This window comes from Crocodylus porosus, unplaced genomic scaffold, assembly GCF_001723895.1.
Source record: "Crocodylus porosus isolate Cpor-Errol unplaced genomic scaffold, CroPor_comp1, whole genome shotgun sequence".
NCBI lineage: Eukaryota > Metazoa > Chordata > Crocodylia > Crocodylidae > Crocodylus > Crocodylus porosus.
The window spans coordinates 236,753-256,557 of record NW_017728903.1 but is presented as its reverse complement, the minus strand read 5'-3'; the positions used below and the strand labels follow the sequence as shown (position 1 = coordinate 256,557).

The 19,805-nt window shown below is 46.8% G+C and overlaps 2 protein-coding genes across 3 annotated transcripts in view; both read left to right on the top strand.

Annotated features, from left to right (window-relative positions):
- Positions 1-1,146: 1,146 nt before the first annotated feature.
- LPAR2 (lysophosphatidic acid receptor 2) lies at positions 1,147-18,289 on the top strand. 2 transcript variants are annotated; one of them, XM_019556704.1, is made up of 4 exons: positions 1,147-1,236; positions 4,290-4,543; positions 8,472-9,215; positions 17,144-18,289. In XM_019556704.1, the coding sequence occupies exons 3-4, from the start codon at positions 8,483-8,485 to the stop codon at positions 17,443-17,445; spliced, it is 1,035 nt and encodes a 344-aa protein (XP_019412249.1). In that variant the 5' UTR covers positions 1,147-1,236; positions 4,290-4,543; positions 8,472-8,482; the 3' UTR covers positions 17,446-18,289. The 2 variants fall into 2 exon arrangements, with proteins under 2 accessions (XP_019412249.1, XP_019412250.1); XM_019556705.1 differs by lacking the exon at positions 4,290-4,543 and having other exon boundaries at positions 1,149-1,236.
- PBX4 (PBX homeobox 4) overlaps positions 1,169-19,805 on the top strand; it is a 61,943-nt gene continuing 43,306 nt past the window's right edge. Inside the window, exon 1 of the mRNA XM_019556703.1 lies at positions 1,169-1,236. Within this exon, the coding sequence (XP_019412248.1) occupies positions 1,196-1,236 (41 nt within the window). The 5' untranslated portion in view covers positions 1,169-1,195. The remainder of the gene's footprint in view (positions 1,237-19,805) is intronic.

Here is a 19,805-nt window from a genome sequence, read left to right as displayed (position 1 = left end):
GTCACATTTCCTGAAATTAAGAGAATTTAATTAGCAAAGGGTCAAACTCTTTCCTCCCTAGAGCCACACAAGAGGGGCACAGGGCAGCGGTCATCTGTGTGGGAGGAATTCATAATAGCAACACTAGCTTTGTGGCTTTAGCAACACTATCACCCTATTTAAGTGGCATGCTTCAATGGTAAGGCTCAAAGCCATTTAAGTGGGTTTGTGGTGTTGCCAAAAGTGATGTTATTACGCTTCCACTGTGACAAAGAGCAGGTACTTTTTGCTTTCCACCTGTTCAGACTGCCATCGCAGGGGTCCTGTGTTTCCTTTCTACCTATGCAGTCTGTCATTGCAAGAATCAAGAGTTTCCTTGCTCCTTTTCTCCCATTGCACTTGATAGGAGCAATACCACTGTGTGGGCCTGGTGCATAAATGGTGCAGATAAAGTGCCAGATTGCAGCCAGGCTGGGGACATGAATGTTGTGACTGTAACTGTAACAGAACACACTAGCCAGGAGAGAGAGATGTCCTAGGTCAGGCTGTGTGCTGAGACTCCAGAGAAATGGGAGCTTCAGCGATGAGGCAGCCAGCCGGCTACTCTCTTGGCAGGGTTCCTGACATTGTTGTCCAGGGAGCAATCTGTGCCACTCCTAGGATGGGGCTTGATGGACTTCGGGGAGGGGAGAGGAGGGGAGTCAGGAATAGAGAAGAATGAAATGCCACCAGGAGGTAAAGCCTGGGGGTTAGGAACAGTGGGAGTGGCAATTCCCACTCCCCCAACCATTATTTTCTGCTTGCTCAACACAAAGCACAAACCAGAGCCAAGAAGATTACAGCAACTTGTTTCAGCCAGCACCAAACCAGCTGCTGCAAAACTGGAGGTGCTCAGAAAATGAGTCTGTAGCCAAGATAAAGGCAGTGAGGACTCAGATTACAATGCCTGGGTGGGTCAGATCGCCTGTCAAGCAGATGTATGTGGCCTTTAGGGCCCGCCTAGAGGAGGGCACAAAGAGGGATGGGCTCTTGCAAAGTTGCTTCTCTGGAGTCTGTTTCAAAGCTGTGAAAGATTTTGGGATGTACTCACTCTCTCTCAGACTCTCCTGTAAAACACTTGGCGTGGAAGTACCCTCTGTTTTCCAGAGATGAGTTTTTCTACCACAGATTTTTCCTTGCTGAGTAGCTGCTCTGGTTTCTTGTGGTGGATAGACCAATGTTAAGTGTCAAGTTTGGATGCAGAGTTTGTGCTTTCAGGTAAGAGCATTTTTTTTAGAGTATAGACATACAGGGTATTTCCCCTCTAGTGATTAAAGTTAAATGAAAAGGAACTGCTTCAACCTGTGACAACATAAATTAATGCTAAAGCAGGCCCTGGAAAACAAGCTGGATTATATTCTGTGTAAGGGGAATAAGTCTCTATGGATCCATTGTTCTGATTTGATCGATTTTGATTGTGGTTACTAGTGGGAACATAAATTCAGTCATACGCCCCTGGTAATTTCCACACCATATTGGTTATTAGTAATACATTCATTACATTAGTAATTCATTCATTTGTGTTAAATGCAGCTGGGGAACAGTTTTCAATTGTACTGAATATTAGAAAATAAAAAGCAGGGGTATTAAAACATTTATTTTTTGTTGAAAGAGTAAATCTGAATTTTCTGTAAGCCAGATGCAGTTCTAATTTTGAGTAAGTAAGAAGAAGATGGCATATGTATAGAGAAAGCAGCTCAGGCAAAGAAATGGGGCACATTCTGCACTCCTTTCACAATATTTCACTGGGTGGTGGGTGTGGAGTGACTGCTACTGGTACCTAACACTGACTGCAGAGTCAGTTCAAGTAATGGGCGACTTTATGGGAAAGACTTGTGCTGTGTGTGACTTGCATGGTGTGATGGGGAAGAGAATTCAGGGATGTGCATTCAGCAGAAAAACAGGCTGTTGAGTTGTTACTGTACGCCCCAAATATTTCTTACCGGGCAAACAACCACTTGTAAATCCTAGTTTTGTAGGATTCCAAAGAAAGAGGTAAGTCCTGGGAAGGAAATGTGTGTGCTTTGAGCAGTGAACCTGGCTGGCTTCTTTGTGCATCATGGAACTGACCTGATTTCCATTTCGTGGTGCTGGGTGTTTTTTGTTTAATTTCTTCTATCTGATGTTGGTTTGTGGTGATCTCTGCCCTTGATGCTGAACTACCAAGGTCACTTTCTTATTGTGAAGTAGTGCTGAAGTGGCAGGGAAGCTGCCAGAAGTAGTCATAGGCACTTACCTGGTAGTACCTGGACCGCACCCATGTCACCAGTTTGCAGAGGTATAGCCTGTGACTTCCTTCATTTCAGAGGGATTTAGTAACTCTGAAACTTTTCCATTGTGCTTCATTTTGGTGTTTCTGAAGCAGCATTGAAGACTCCGTTGTTTCAGTCAGTTATTCTCAACCTTTTTGTACCAGGATCCATTTGTAAACATCAATGGCCAGTCCCCACCCAGTGCCCCTCACTCCTGACCCGCTGCCCTCCCTAGGTCCCAGCCCCTCAGTGTGGGCCAGGGGTGTGTGTGGGACGGGGGAGCCCCAAACACCCTCTTGCAGGAACTCTGACAGCCTGCAAGGGACAAGACACTGTTTCCCACATTGTTCCCCCTTAAAGGATCATTCATTTTTTAAGTTTGTTGATCCATTTCTAAAGTTTGTTTGCAATCCTTTCATATATTCTTGTGAGCCCGGGTTCAGAAACACTGGTTTGTGTGCATATGGAAGGAACTAGTTTTACAAACCTGGGCTTTATATATACTTAACATGTTTCCTTTGTTGTTTCCTTTGTTGTTTTATGCATCTTGGTAGAGAGAAAAGGGTTCTGGGCTGGAAGCTAGAGAAGGGAAATAAATGCAGGTCTGTTGGATATTAATGGCCTCAGAATACCTGAAGGAAGGCATCTCTAAACTGAGCTTTTTTCCATCCTCGGGTGCAGCATTGACTCCCATATTACATACAACCAGATCTCACTGGCTTGTTTACCTTGCTGTGTTATTTTATACTTACATAATGAGGTTAGACAATTTAGACTGCTTAATTAACTCATCATTATCCTTCTCTCAAGCCACACCAAGGAGGAAACTCCTGCAGCTAGGTACCAAGGGAAAACCTTGAGTAGTTACAAAACATTAAACACCTGTTTACCACAAAGCAAGCATGCTGTACCCACTGAGTGTCCCCTGGCTATGAGTAAGCACATCTGGTGGAGGTGGCAGAAGGATATGCTGTTGCTGGGTCTTGAAACTTCATGCTGCTTTGTTTTGTATGGCATTTCAAATGTAAGCTACTGCTACTGCTCCTCAAGTGCTCTGTAATGTTAAGTAAGAGGTAACAGGCAGGGAGAGAGAGGTGAACAGTTTTAGTGAAAAAGGAGACTTTTCCTGCCTGTTTTGGAGGAAAGGGAAGGGTTGTTCAGGACAGCAACAGCTGAGAATATAGTTGCACCCATGGAGAGAAGAGGAGTCCAGTCCTAGGTAAGGTGTGGGAAACAAACAAAGTAGTGGTAAGGGACAAAAACAGTGAGATCATCTGGATGGATTGAAATTAAGTCTTGCATTTCTGGATATAAGGAAGTATGTGCTTAGACTCACACTGAACAGGAATGCTATGCCAGCATAACTATAGTGGCAATAGCTCTGTAATAGAAAAGTCCATTTATCCCAGCCTCTGAAACTTTCCATTGGCTTCAGTGAACTTTGAATCAGGTGGCTGTTTAATTGTGTTGTGCTCAGGATGTGGGGGAATGGCAAGTTGCTTCTAAACCAAGTGGGCTAGTAGTTCATACCCTGGAGTATGGAATTCAGTTATTCTTGTACCACTCTCTTACTACTGAATAGCTACAAATGTTGGAGCCAATGAAGTTTATCCCGCTATCAAAAACCCAGGTGCGTGGACTGGTCAGCTGCTTTCCTGCAGTAGTGTCCGCTTTTGTTCAGGTGCTGTGTTAGACCAAGAATGCACATTTACCTCTTCTTCCATCTGCTCTGGAAGAGTTAGCAAGCCCTGGAGATCACTAGAATCCAGAGCCAACCCATGAGTTACGTGTCACGCAGCCTTGGGCAACAAAATTACCTCAACCGTTATAAGAGATGTGCATTCCCCAAGCCAAGAGCAGAGACCCTGGAGAGCCTATGACAGCTGCAAAGAATCATAGTTATCATCACATTTTTGTTTGATGATTGACTGCTGAATGTCTCTGTTATGTGCTTTGTTTTAAATTTTTTATATAGAACAGCTGGGACTACAATAACAATTGTGGCTCTGTCTCCCACAGAAAGTAGCTGCTCAGTCTGGGAACAGATATGCCCAAGGAAGAATCCCTTATCAGATCTGGGCAAGCCATTCAGGCCTGGTCCATTTCCGGCATCATGTTGCATCCTCAACATAACTTTATTGGAATCAGTTGAATTTCTTGGGCCTCCTGTTGCCTTGTGCTGTTATTCACACCAGTGTAAAAGAGTGAAGATTGCTGGCTTTCCAATCTGCAGTATTGCATGCCCACTGGGCCATAGCAACCAACTACTCAAGGTACAAAAAAGCCAAGAATCAAGGTCCTTGTTTGGGGCTCTTGTACTGGCAGAAATGTTCTCCTTCCCCCTCAGGTTTCTACTGTTTATGCATGAAATAGGAGTGAGGCTTACGTGAATCATGTTTCGTTTTCTTTTTTTCAGAGGCTGCAGCCAAAGGCATTTCTCAATGACAGTAGATCGGGGCAGGCAATTATTTTGGGTGGGGAGCTGCTTGACAAGTTCTAGCGAGCTGTTGGGGGACACACAGATGCGAACTGGCAAAGTTCGTGGATGACACCAAATTATGGGGGAGGGCAGTCACGCTGCAGGACAGGCTGGGGACATACAGGCCGACCTGGACATGCTCTCAAGGTGGGCTGACCAAGACCAGATGGCCTTCAATGTAGAGAAGTGTAAGGGGCTGCACCTTGCTAGGAAGAAGCCTCAACATACTGACAAGCTCAGCAGCGCTACGCTTGCTAGCACCATGACCGAAAGAGACTTGGGGATCCTGACTGACCACAAGATGACTATACAAGTCCACAATGTGATGCTGTGGCCGGCAAAGCAAACCAAACTCTGGCCTGCATCCACTGATGCATCTCTAGCAAAGCCAGGGATGTCATTCTCCTGCTTTACTCAGCCTTGGTGAGGCCACAGCTGGAGTACTGCATCCAGTTTTGGGGCCCCCACTTCCAGAGGGATATGGAAAAGCTTGAGAGAGTCCAGAGGAGAGCCACTCATATGATTCAAGGCCTGGAGGGCAGGTCATATGAGGAGAGACTGAGGGATCTGGGACTCTTCAGTCTGGAAAAGAGAAGTCTCAGGAAAGACTTGGTGGCAGCCTACAATTATAAGAGGGTGTAACAGGGGGCCTTCTTGGGGCTGATTTCTCTGTCACCCACCCATCTGTTTCTGGGTTAACTGCCCACCATGCCTTGATGATAATTAATTAATTGATGTTAATTAAGAGGAGGCTGCCCACTTCTTGCCCCAAGGCCAGAGGGCGCGGTCTGCGGCTCCGTTCCTCCCCTACGCTGCAGCCCAAGACTTGCAGATGGCATCCATAGTTCTTACAATCACTGGCCCCATGCTGGGCCCCAGACTTCTCTGATCAGGACCCCTCTAAGATCCCTCCATTCCGGCAGCCTATGCCGCCTTCATTCCCGGCTGCTCCCCCTTATGGGTGTGGTCCCCCCTGGGACCTTTGGCTCTACTGGCCCTAGCCCACCTCCAGGCCAGTCGGAGCCCCAGGTCCTTGGCTGTGGGTGTCCCTCATGGTGGGCCCCGGCCCTTCTGGTCCTGGCCCCAGCATGGACCAGTCGGGGGATGTTAAGACAGGTTCCAGTCTATGGCCCCACTCTCTCACTGGCCTCCACCTTCCAGACCCTACACAAAGAGGTAACCCACCTGGTTGTGGGAGCTGTGATTAAGGCATCCTGACCTGCCTTTCACCAGGGTGATCACTGGCATTTCCTGGGGGCTCCCATGCCACTGAGAGCCCTACCAGGCCACCCACTCACAGCAGGATGCAGTTCTAGGTCATGCCCAGGACCAGGAACCTCCTGGCCATCCCCTTCAGCTCCTCCCTTACCTCCAGATGATACCTACAGCCAAGTGATGCTGTTGCCTGGCCTCCTAGTAGCAAAGTCCCGTTTATATGAGCAGCCCTGAATCCAGCATGGCTGCCCTCATCAGGCACCTGCCGGCTGCTGTCTTCAGACCCCTTAAAGTGGCAGGCATCAACAGTGCCCTGCCACAGAGGAATATGCCAGGACCTGGGAGAACAGCTGTTCACTAGAGCTCCTGAAGGCATAACAAGGTCTAACGGTGATAAACTCCAGGAAAGCCGATTTAGATTAGACATAAGGAAAAAGTTCTTTATGGTGCGTGTGTCCAGGGTCTGGAACAGACTGCCCCCAGAGGTGGTGCAAGCACCTACCCTGGAGTCTTTCAGAAAACATCTGGATAGTTTTCTTGCTGGGATCACGTGATCCCAGCTGACTTCCTGCTTATGGCAGGGGGGCCGGACTTAATGATTTCAGGAGGTCCCTTCCAACCCTAATGTCTGTGAAATCTATGAAATCTTAGAACCAGAAAAAACAAATCATACACTAGAAGTCAAACACCTACTATATTTTAATTTTATTACAAAAAATATTTGTCATGACTTCTGATTGTGTACTGTATATGGAAGGGATTGCATAATAACTCTAAAATAAAGTGTCATTTATATTGTGTGTGTGTGTATGGTGGGGTATGGGGGGGTTGTGAGAGGGTGTGACTGTGTAGAGGGGCATAGGGTATGTCGGGGTGTATGTATATGTTGATGGGAGTTGTGGGGTCAGGGTGTGGGTGTGAGGGAGGGTGGGGGGTGTAGGGACCCCCCCCACCCACACTCCCCCCATGGCATACAGCCCCCGCTTGCTGGTAGCAGCACCAGGCGGGGAGGTCAGGGCACTTGTGCCTGGCACAGGTGCCTCTGGCCAGTGCTGTGTGCAGCAGAGGGAGCACAGCCTGCCTTGCTGCTTCTTTTGCTGGTGCTCTGTGCCACGTGCCTGCAACACCAGCACTTGCAGCAGGGAAAGCCTGGTGCTGGAACCTGCTGCCTCCCCTGCCCCCTGCTGCACAGGACCCTGCACACCACCAGGAGTGGAGGGAACCCCATCCCCTGCTTCCCCATGGAGTCCAGTGCAGGGCTTCCCTGCTGCAAGTGTAGGAGCTGCAGGCGCACAGTGTGGAGCCCCTGCAGTAGAGGCAGCCAGGCAGGCTGCGCTCCTTGCTCCCAGTGCAGCGCTGGCCACAGGGGCAACGCGTAGGGAGTGCATGCAGGTGCATGTGCCCTCCCTGAGCATGGCGGTGCATCCCCTGCAAAAAGGTGGCACCAACACTGTTGGCAGTGCCTGTGGACAGTCACTGATAGCCATCCTGGCACCGACAGTGCTGGCAGCATCTGTGGGTGATCTACGATCGCTCCTGGCTGCTGCCCCTGGTCAGCACGCATCACTCCGCCCCCTTGCTGCCAACAGTGCCAGTGGTGTCTGCGGGAGCTCCCAGTTTACTTCCACCGGGCTCCTGCCACCACCCCTGCGCTCCCACCACTGCCAGTGCAGCTGTGCCCCCACAGCCGCTGGGGGCACGCACTGTTCATGGCTGGCATGACTATCACAGAGGCTCCACATTGCACGCCGGCACTTACAGCAGGGAAGCCCGCACTGGTCTCTGTGGGGAAGCAGGGGGTGGGGCTCCCTCCACCCCTGGCAGAGTGCAGGGACCTGTGCAGCAGGGGATGGGGAAGGCAGCAGGCTCTAGCGCTGGCCTTCCCCTGCTGCAAGTGCTGGAGCTGCAGGCTTGCAGCGCAGAGCCCCAGTGAAAGAGGCAGCTAGGCAAGCTGTGTTTTCCCCACCATGCACGGTGCTGATCAGAGCTGTGCCCCACTGGGTGCCTGCACCAGCACAAGCGCCCTGACCTCCCCACTTGCTGCTGCTGCTGGCAGCGGGGGCTGCATGCCATGGGGGGAGTGTGTGGAGGGGCCCCTACACCCTCTACCCTCACACCCTGCCCAGCCCAGCCCAGCCACCCCAGTGGGTGCAGGCTTCACACTGTGCTTCGCGTTTCTGCCCAGTTGCCCCAAGCAAGTTGGACTTCCAGGAAGCCAAGCAGGTTCCTGTGGGGCAGCTGCAGCAGGAGCCCTGCCAGGAAGCTGCTGCTGACTGGGCAGAGCCCTTCTGCCCAAGAAGTGGGGAGCGAGGTGCAATAGGTTACGTGATGGGGGGTGTACACATGAGTGCCTCACTCCCAGCCTTGTGGGGAGAAGGGCTGGGTAGGGCACAGTTTGTTGGGGGGTGCTGTGGGCCAAGTGCCTGGATCTGGCCCACAGGCCGCATTTGGCTACCCCTGCAATAGGTGGATGTGAATATGCTAATACTTCTCTCCTCTGTCTTTAGGTATAGTAAAGATGAGGGATTGCTACTATAACGAGACTGTAGGTTTTTTCTACAACAATAGTCGAAAGGAGCTGACGACCTACTGGAGGACAAAAGATGTCTTGGTTGTTGCCCTGGGCCTTACGGTCAGTGTCATTGTGCTCCTGACCAACTTGCTGGTCATCACTGCTATAATCATTAACCGGCGCTTTCACTATCCCATCTACTACCTGCTGGGGAACCTGGCAGCAGCAGACCTCTTTGCTGGCATTGCTTACATGTTCCTCATGTTCCACACGGGGCCTCGGACAGCAGGGCTCTCCCTAAAGACGTGGTTCATCCGGCAGAGCCTCCTGGACACCAGCCTGACTGCTTCTGTGGTGAATCTGTTGGCCATTGCAGTGGAACGGCACCAGACTGTTTTTACCATGCAGTTACACAGCAAAATGTCCAACCAGCGAGTGGTGTTTCTGATTTTCTGTATCTGGATCACAGCCCTACTGTTGGGCCTTATTCCTTCCTATGGCTGGCACTGTCTGTGTGCCCTTGACAAGTGCTCCAGGATGGCACCTCTCTACAGCAGGAGTTATCTCACCTTCTGGGCCATTTCCAACCTGGTCATCTTCCTTATCATGGTGGTTGTCTACACTCACATCTTCATCTATGTCAAGAGGAAGATGACACGGATGTCCAAGCACACCAGCTTCCACCCCCGCTATAAAGAGACTATGATCAATCTCATCAAGACTGTCATCATCATCCTCAGTAAGTTACTTCTTGCTGTAGTCGTTTGGGATGGTACATTGGATCTCTGTCCCTTGGCTGTTGAGAGGGCATGTGCCCAGTGCAGCTAAGACAAGAGAAATGGTTTTGAGGTACCTGCCAACTTCTCTTATCCCTGGGAATGCAGGGGAAGGTATAGCTTTGAGATGCCTTGGTTCTGTTGTAACCTGCATGTGACTGCAGGTGGCTGCCAAGGTGCTGTTTTGGGCAGCACTAAGACACATGTGCCCTCTGACTAGACCCCATTTTCCTAGATTTACACCCAGTGCTTCCACCTTACCTTGCCTGCTTCCTGGGAGTGGTGGAGCCAGGGGTGCCAGCTGTCTGCCACCTGGGCCTGCCTTCAGGCTGGTGGAATCCTCAGCCAGCCAGACCTGCTGGCTTTACAGGTCCCTGGAGACAGCGCAGAGGGCGGCAGAGATGCTGTGTATCCAGCCCTGCCCTGTATAAAGCGAGCTGTTGGTTTTATGAGTGTTCTTAATGTGTTTCACACAATATAAGCTGTGCTTTTGAAGGATCTGATCACTTGTGGCAACATCAAACAGATCACTCAGTGGATTTGTATTAATCACCACAGTATGTGAGTATCTCACAGAAGTCACCTGTGCGCTGGTTTAAAATTCTGTATGACGTCCCATTCACCCCATGCCCAGATAGAGAAACTAATATTTATTCTCTTTTCTTCCTTTCACTGCTGGCCACATCCCTTTTTCCCCTTTCCTGCTTACTGTTTTCCCTTTTTTTTTTCTAATGAGAGAGAGAAAAGAGGGGAGTTATATACCACCTCCTTCTATTTCTGCCCTAACAGCAGCTGCAGCTTTAATTGCTGAGCTTCCAACAGGTATGATAGTTCATTCCTCCTACCAGATCTGCCTGTTGGTGGGTGCTTGGGTAGAGAAATACTCAGAATTATAAAATGGGAGTTTATCAGGGACTTGCATAGAACTGGGAGCTATAACGGAGCTTAATAAAGAAGTCCTCAGTGCATCATTCTAATATAATAAAAGCCTTAGCGTGTCTGTCTGTCTCTCCATAAGGCTTCATTTGCATTCTGGTGGGTTGCCTTGGCAGCCAGTCAATGCTGGCTGATGCAGCTGGTCAGAGTGCCCGGCAGAGATAGGCACATGTGGCATGACAGCGGGGACTGAGGGGCCAAAGCGGTGTGTGGGGCTAAGACCAGCCCTTGCCCTCACCCTCTCCCTGGCCCTGCTCCTTGGAGGCAGCACCGGCACAGGGTGCTGGCAGCGCAGTGCTGGACTTGTCCCTTGGCTCCAGCCTTGCCACCACATCCAAGGGGTGGCCACCTGCCTCCCCTCCACGAACAGAGAGGAGTGGGGATGAGAGGGTGGGGAGGCCCCATGGGGCTCGAGGTGAAGCAGTGGCACTGCGGGGCATTGAGAACTCTGTCCCCCCCATTCATGGGCCATTTGCTAGTCTTTTAATAAAGGGCAGTGATGACAATGAAAAGATATTTTAGATTGGTATTTTCAAGGAAGGCAAAAGAATCTAATGGCTAACACTGTCAGTGGTATTTGGATCCTTTGAAAATCCCAGTTTTGGGTCCTACTCGAGCTTTCCTGAATCTGCTGTGAAGATGACATAATTTTGGAGACTCTGAAATACCAGGTCCTGTGTGCTCCAAGGGGACGTTCTCGCTGAGATTCAGTGGAGCAGACTTCTGGGTAAACTGGTGATGCTCTGGTGAAGTCGGCTCAGTTCTGTCCAAACTGCATTAAGAGAACATGGTCCAGATAGGTTTCTCCCAGTCTTTTTGGTCATTGTTCTGCATGGAGCCAGCGCTCTCCATCCCCAAAACAACTGCAGGTCAGTGCTGTGCAGTTTGTAAAGGACAGGGCCGGACACAGGCATGGGTGAACCAGGCGGCTGCCCAAGTCCTGGACAGAAAGGAGGCCTGAAAATGGTAATTTTAAAATTATTATCATCATTATCTGTGGTGAAGGGGGACCCAATATTAAAAGTTTGCTTGGGGCCCCCAGGAGTCTAGGTACAGTAAAGGGCTTTAGGGTGCTTGGATTGAAAGGCCTCATATATCCATGAAATATTATTTGTAGTAATAGCCATGCAGGCTTCAGTTCACTTTGATACCATATGTCTAGGTGCTGCCATGTACCTGGCACATTAGTGTGGTGTGTCCAGTACTGGCACAGTGAGATTCTCTAGTTCTTTCTCACCCTTAATAGTTTGAAGTGTTTAATCAGAATAAAATAAATGTTCTTGCTAAGCTCCACTGCAGCCGAGCTGGGCTCTGGGACTGCGGTCACAACCTCCTAGCTTGCAAATCTTTTCTGATAAGTGTAGAATTTGCTCTGTCAGGAAAACCTTCAAACTGCAAACAAAGAAACTACTCCCTGCAAACTCCTGCTGGCAGGGCTGGGCTGAGGAGGGGGAGGGGGAATGGGAACTTGAGCCTAGTGGTTCCTTGGTGTCTTCCTGTTGGAGGGGGAACAAGCTCTTTTATCCTGTTGCAACTTGCAAACAGCAGCAGTTAGGATTTTGTGTCCCTTTCTGATTTAGTTGTGAGCCTTCCCTAAATCAGCTCTGCTCTCAGCAAGGAGCCTGTAGTTGCCTGGGAATCAATCTGATGCAGCACAGGGATCCAAAAAGCTGAAAAACATTTTGTTTTGCTTATTTTGCAAAGCCAGGGGAAGGGAAATTTGTTTTCTGTCCCCCACTTACCCTAGTTGCTAGTCCCACCCTGGGTGAGTGTTACCAGGATTGACTAATCCCTGGGATTTGGGAGAGCCAGGCTATAAAGGAGGAAGGCTTCTGGTTACTGGACAGGTGTGACACACTAGGTGTCTAGAGTGAAAACGAATACAGACGTGACCTACCTCTCACAGTAAAAAAACTCCCTCTGCCCCCTCTCCATCAAGTCTGTCCTCCCAATAGAATATGCCTTCCCCAGCTGCCCTGCTCTGGGAGCCAGCTGGGCAGGATTTGAGAGCCAGTGTAGGTGCAAGTCTGCAGGGAGCTCAGGTGGTGGTTGAGTGGAGGCAGAGAGAAGAACACCAGCTCTTTGAGGTGTGGGGGAGACCTGACATAAGCAGTACTTGGGGAGGAGAGGAACTGAATGAGCCCTCTGGTTTTGCTGTCTTTATGGATCCATATTTGGGGAAAGTGCCAGCACTGTCTCTTCACTCAAACATCTGGGTGCATGGGAGGAAGGAGAAGAGAATGAAGGAGTCTGTACTATTCAAAACTGGAAAATATCTATTAATGTCATGCCTCAGCAGAGCTGTAAGTGTAGAGAATTTCTGCCCTCTGAAAAACTCTGTACAGTTCCTTCCCACACCCAGGCTCCAAGCAAGCTGAGGCTCTGCCACAAGAATATTTTGCCCTTTACGCATTGGAGGGTGTGGTTGCTGCCAGGTGTGTGATGACGAGAAGGAAGGTGGAGGAGCTTCATAGGTGCTGTGTGCCTAATTCCTCTAGACAGTGAGGGAGCAGTGACTCTAAAACCAGTAGATCACAAACATTAAAAATATAGTACAAAGACCTAAAAGAAAAGAACTGAAGGAGAAGGGAGGAAGTAGGGGTGGGAGGTGCAGGAGATGTCCAAGGGAAGGCCCAGCCCTGCGCCCATTGAAATCGAGCAAATTTTGCAAGTCCAGTGTTGCAAAACAGGCCCCTAATCCTGCAAAACAGATTCATTGCTGAGCAGTTTTCATTCTGTGCATGAGTTATTAAAAGCCCATGGGGACTCTGGACAGCAGGAGGCATTATCTCTCAGTCCAGACAGCGTGGACTTCAGCTGTATCCTAACATGGCTACTCCAGATAAGAGCTGTGGAGTCTTACAAATGTCTGTGCCCTTCAGGGCTTTAAAGCAAGTTGGGATGAGGTCAAGGCTGTTGGGTCTGACAGTGAGACATCCCATCCTTGTTTAGATATGTGGGCGGGCGTGCGCATGACGTGCCATCCCTTGAAAGTCTCGGACCTTATGAGAGCAAAAGGATAGAGCAAGCAGACAACGTGATGTTCTCACGCCATGTGCCATGGCAGGGTTTGGGCAGGGAGAGTGATGGGAGTAGGACTAAATGTCAGCTATTTTTATAGCAGACTAAGTCTTCCCCTTGCCTTGCTTGCCTACCTGCCTTGCTCTCTCAAAGACCATCTGCCCCTTGCACACAAGCATCTGCCCAAACCCAAAACCAGCAGGGCCAGAGGTGCTGTAACTGTTGATATTAAAATAGTTTCACTGGGAAAGAATTTGCACAAGTAAACTAACCCACCTGAGATTGTTGAGAGAATGATAAACATAAAATACACAGAAAAAGATCATATCTAATTGAAGTCACCAGTTTCCAAGCTAACAATTTGAGCACAAACCTGATGAAATCCAGGAATCCCTGAATACTAGAGCTCACTATGCTGCTGATTTCCTCTGTGATCCTTGCAAGTCTCTTAGCTTTGTGTCTCAGTTTCCCTACTTGTAAAATGTGAGTGATGATATTGATCACCTCTAGAAGAAAGGGGAGAGTATTAGAATTTATTTAGGGAAGGCAGAATGACAAGTCCTCACTGTCCATACAGTTAGGAAAAATGGAGCAAGATTGTGAAGCAGTTAATTGTTCATTAAAGGAAATAAGAAGCACTTGGCTTATGTTAAGCATCCAGGTGTTTGGCATGGGGGAAGGATAAGTGTATGAAAAGTTGCTGACGTGAATAATCTTAATGGGGCCATCAGTGGTGTTTGCAAAAATGGTGTAGGAAAGTGCTTTGCTCTGTGGTGAGAGGCAGCAGAGCTGTCAGCCTGAGCAGGTTCAGCCAGTAGGTTAAGATTGGTGAATATGGATTTTCCCAAAAGAACATGAATTTTTTTTTACTCCTAAGTAACATTTTAGGCAATACCTTTGTTAGGTGAGCAAAGTACAAGGAGATGGAGATAATAACAAAGTCTCTAGGATTCTGTTGAGCCCATATTGTGAACTGTCTGGTACGATAAGTCGGATTTTCCAAGGAAATCCACAGTCCTTTAGGCCAATGTTTCCCAACCTTTTCCAGCCCAAGGCACACTTATATTAATAAACCTGTTAAGGCACTCTCCATCCTCATACGTATCGTAGCTTATTGCCATGACAAAATTCTGCAGTACACGTGTTCATTTCTGAGGGCGCACTTTTGTGCTACAGCATGCTGGTTAGGAAACACTGCTTTAGGCACAAGAGTAGGAATCAAATTATCAGATGTGCCCCTGAGTATTGTGTACTGAGCACTTGTGACAAACTAACCATTCATGAAACACTGGGAGCTGGTAGGAACCGAGTTCTGTACAACTGGCACCAGATTTTGCAGTTGTGGACCCTTTGGGAACCTGTGCCTGCTAAAGAAAGGTCCTGCAACTGCTGTGGTGCAGGTTTGCACAAGCTGGTGAGAATGGCATTAATGATACAGCTATAGGTTTACTTTTACTTACTTATGCTAGAAGTAAATGGGACCAAAGTGGCAATCTTGTAAGTTTATTGGAGGTACAGCTGCCCAGAAGCCTTGTCTACACTGAAGTTTGATCAGTTTGTTCAAGAGATTATATGACTTGGTTCCTTGTGATAGCAGGGAAGAGGACTCTGACCCAGGAAGTTCCTTTTCTGCAGGGTTTGTAACCCAAGACCATTTTGTCATTATTGACAATCTGAAAACTTTTTACTAACAACCAGATTTTGTTTTACTGATGTATGATTTACATAATGTAAATGTAACTTTTCTGCCAGACCCTGGGCAAGAGTTGGATACAAACCACAGTCAAATCATGCTTCCTCTCCAGCCTCACTCTCATTATACTGGAAGAGAGCCCCAAAGAAGGACTGCATCTGCCTGGCTGCCACCCAGCAGTGTTTCAGGAAGATGAGACCCAGCACCAGCTTGTGGCTGGGAGTTGGGGAAGGACCTACACACAGTCCTGTGGATTGCAGAGCTCCCTTCAGGGTGCTGTGCTTCCACTCAAATATCAGGTGATGCTTCTGTGCTCAGTCTGTGCTTCAACACTGTGTCCAACTTCTTTCCCACGATAGAGCAACAGTCAGCTTTGGTGGGTTTGTGTTTTATTGGACAGCACCAATTTTCACAGGTGTTTTTGCCTGGTTATTTACAGTGTCTGTAAACTTAATGGACAGTTGGCAACCCTACTTCTATACATTCTTATGTTGCTACACCACTTCAGGGATCAGTGTTTTGTTCAGAGCAGTCCCTTTGGCCATTTGTCTTCCCTGGCAGATGTTTTCCAATAAAGGGTATAGCTAAAAAGTTCTTGGTGACCCACTTCTTTTCCTCCACCCTTCCCCAGGACAAAGGACACAGTACAACCCTAGGGTAACAAGACAAATCCTTGAGCTAGCATGTCAGAAACATGTATGAGGAAGTGTACTTGTTCATTAAACAGCTTCTTAACCAGAAATGTGACTATAAATAGCAAGGTTTCAGAATGCGCAGTATTCACCCTAGAAATCCTCCCCCTGTGCCCTTTTCCCACACAGAATAATAATTATATTTTGCCCTTAGACACTCCTTCTCTACCTAACAGCTTTACAGATGGTAGGATTATAGGAAGGGCCAGACTAGATCACACTATCAGTTCATCTACCTCAGTCTCCCCTTTCTGACAGTGTGACCATCATTAGGTGGGTCTGACCAGATACAAGAAGCCTGTGTGAGGCAGGGATCCTGTCATCTCCCGAGCCCTCATAGTCAGAAGTTGGAGTTTATACCCTGTTACAGGAAAGGTTAGATTATTTATTTAATTCTAACTGTTATAACTCTGGATAGTCTTGTCATTAATTAAATGAATAAATATCCAAATAATTTCTAAATGTTGTCAAGCTCTTTTCCTTAGGAAAACCTTGTGGCAGTGAGTTCCACTAGATAACTGTGCATTATGTCGGGGAAAAATGTTTACTTTTCTCAATGTTGGATTTACCACCTTTCAGTTTCCCTATTAAGACCTGGTTTTGTCAGAAAAAAATATCCCCAATTTTTGGTTTAAAAAAAGTAACTCCAAATCCACGTTTTTGGATCCCTGGTATTAGAAATTCTGTGAACATTCATTATTCTGCTTACCTGCATCCCATCCTCTCTTAATCATTTATTTTCTCAGAGAGATCTGAGAAAATCTTTCAGTTCCTCTTCATGCACTTGCCTTTTCAGGTCCTTGATCATAGCTTGTTTTTCTTCTGTGAACCCACTGTAATCTGCAGTGCCTTTTTGAGATAGGGTAACTAATACTGCACACAGAATCCTGGTACAGATGAATTGTTGATTTACATGTCATGGGAATATTTTGGGGTTTTTTTTCCTTATCCATCCAATTATTTTATTTGCTTTTTGCATTGCAGCTTTACAGTGAACTGAAGCCTCCATTCAACTGCCCACAGTGATGCTGGGGACTTTCCTTGAGTCAATACTGATAAGGGAGTCTTGTAAAGGGAATCATTAAAAGGATTCCCTCCAATGTGCATGTCTTTACATGTGTCAACAATTACATTTAATTATATGTACATAATAATTATTTTCCTCCCTGGAGAGAAGTGGAAAGGGGGAGAGTGTCAGTTTCAGCTACATCTTATAAATGGAAAAAATGAGGAAAAGGGAGAAGAGTAGAACTAGCTGTGAATTTTTTATCTATGTTCTTTTTCAACAGAAAATGTTTTTTTTCAGAAACAAAATTTTTGCTGGAAGTGTTCATTTTAAATGACAGGTTTCAGGTTTGTCCAAAAACTTTAAGACAAGTTGTGATGAAAATTTTGATAATTCTTTTTCATGTAAAAGTTTTTGTGGGGCAGGGAAAAACCCTGTTTCCTCACCAGTTCTAGAAGCGAATGATTTGCCCAAATCCCCATCAGTCAGTAGCACAGCAAGGAGGCCTTTCTTTTCCTCTAATATCTTTTGTTTTTTTCCCAGGTGCCTTTGTTATCTGCTGGACTCCAGGACAGGTGGTGCTTCTCTTGGATGGGTTGGGCTGCAAGAGTTGCAATGTGCTGGCAGTGGAGAAATATGTCCTCTTGCTGGCAGAGATCAATTCAGTGATCAATGCTATTGTCTACTCCTACCGGGACAATGAGATGCGCAACACCTTCCGAAAGATTCTGTGCTTCATCTGCTATAGGAATTCCAAATACTCACCTGCACCCATGAAGCTAAATGCTGCAGACCGCAGGATATTCACTCAGAATGGTCACTCTACTGCGGACTCCTCGATCTAGTCCCAATGTACAGTCCATAAATATATACATATATACATATATATTTGAAGACTGTGGATAGCAAAGACCTTGGGTGGCCCATTTGCAAAGCGGAACAACAGTATTTTTTTTTTAAAAGCTTCTCCAGTAAAAATGTTTGGATGAAATATTTCTGTCAGCTCTGTGAGGCAAAAATGCTTTAAAGACATACCCACTGGTATATTTCTTGGGACAAACATATTTTGAAATATATTCCTGCTATTAAAGACTGCTATTTTAATAGCATAGTTGATTTAATTTAGCAGCATCCAGCAGGCATGCTCCATGCTAACCAAGACCCTTGCATAACTCTTTCTACAAGCGAGATTTGTTTTTTTAATTCTTCAGTATTAATGTCTACAAAAATTACCTTTCCAGTGCTAGAATCCTGCAGGACCAAACCCCACTTTATTCAGTCCTTCGTTAAGCACAGCATCTTCCGATTTCAGTGAGATTTTCCTGAGTGCGTCCTGTGCTAGGTTTTAATCCAGAGTTTTCTAAAATCATGTTCTGTTCAAAGACCCCCTAGAGAGGCTTCAGTCTGCATGAACTTCATTTTTAAAAAACATGTTCCTACTTTGGTACGGTGTCTGTTACTGAATTTCAAAGTATTCATTACTTTCATCGGATGGTCCAGGAACACTTAACACTTTCCTGAGACCACCTGAGCTATGCTTCAACCAAAAAGTCCAGTTGTGTTATTCTTCTGTTAGGTGATGCTACATGGGAGGCTTGACTGCAAATTTGTTGCCTGTTTGTAAAGAAGGGATTAGTCATATTCCTTGAAACAATAATTTTTCACTCATTAAAGTTCTTTTGGGACAGGTTTTATGTTAGATTCTGAAGTAATCAGCACTTTGCCTTAGGTTTAATATAGTATCTGTAGCTTAAACTCTTCAAACAGCTTGTTAGCAGCTGAAACTTGGTTCACCAAACCCCTTCCTCTTCACACAGCAGCCTGACAAGTGTAAAGGATTTTTCAGCACTATTTCACTTAGGGTCACATTCTCTGTTGGAGTAAATCTTTACTTCATTGTGTTTACTCCATCAGAGAATCTGGCCCTTGAAATATATATGAACATTACATATAATGTCACTGGGATCACAAAAGAAAGATAATATTTGTGATGCTGGCTGTGTGAGTGACTACAAACTACTCCAAGATGGTGTCATGTCATTCAGAAAGCTTTAGGTGGGGTTTGTAAAACTACTTAATATTGGCCTAACTCTGCCCCCATGGAAGTTGGTGGGTATTTTACCCATGGGTCCATAGAAACAGTTAGAACAATATTGAGCACTTTTGAAAGCCTAGGTCATAATTTCTAACATGCAGTAACCTGAATCTGAAGGGTTTGAGGTCCATCCCAGCTGTCTTAAACTCTGACCTTCACAGACCCAAAGTTAATTAAGGGATTGCTGAGCCAGTGTGGAATTAGACAGACATTTGTTTAGTCTCTAACCTTGAGATCTTTCAGGGGGAACTTTACATATGTAGTTACCTTTTTTTTTTTTTTAGATAGATGATTATCACCAGCCACAGCATAAACAGCTTACAAACACAGAACTTAGGTATGCTTGGAAGCTGCTTAGCTTTCAAACTTCCAGAAAGAAATGAGTAGTGCTTTCCTATACTGGCAAGGATTTAAGGAAAGAGATCAATTCAGCGGAGTGGTACTTAACCTTCTGGCCCTGTAGGATGGATAAGTGGAATGGGGCCAGTCCATGGGTCCAACCCTATGTGCCAGCCCAGCTACTTGTGTGACCCTGTGTACCATCCCAGCCTCACCTGTCAGACCTGACCTTACTGTGACTACACACACTGGCTCAGCTCTATGTGCCAGATCCAGCCTGATGCAGTGGAACATGGAGTTGTCATCCCACCCACAAGGCTCCCAACATGTACAGATGTTTCGTGGTTGGGAGGCAGTGGCAGTATTGATTGCTTCTGTTTGTTTGATCCAGAGCTGCAGTAATTAACACTGCCACTGCTCCCCTACAGACCCACAGGGAGCTCCACAGGCCAGGTAACACACACTTGTGGGCTGGAGATTTGAGCACCACTGCTCCAGGTGGACTAGTAAGAGTTAGATTCAGGAGCTTTGTTGACTCCTGAATATAATCCAAACGCCAGAGTTTTCCTGCTGTTTCCACAAAAAGCCCCAAAGCAGCAAGTCCTTAAAAAGATTTCCACCAAATACAAAGCAAAAAAGTCCCATCTTGGAAATAAATATTTGTTCAGAGTCCCTCATTTAGTAACAGGAAAAAAACCTGTAAACATTCACATAAATAGTAGTGTTTAGATGTGGATCGGTACTAAAATGATTTCCAAGGGACAGAATATT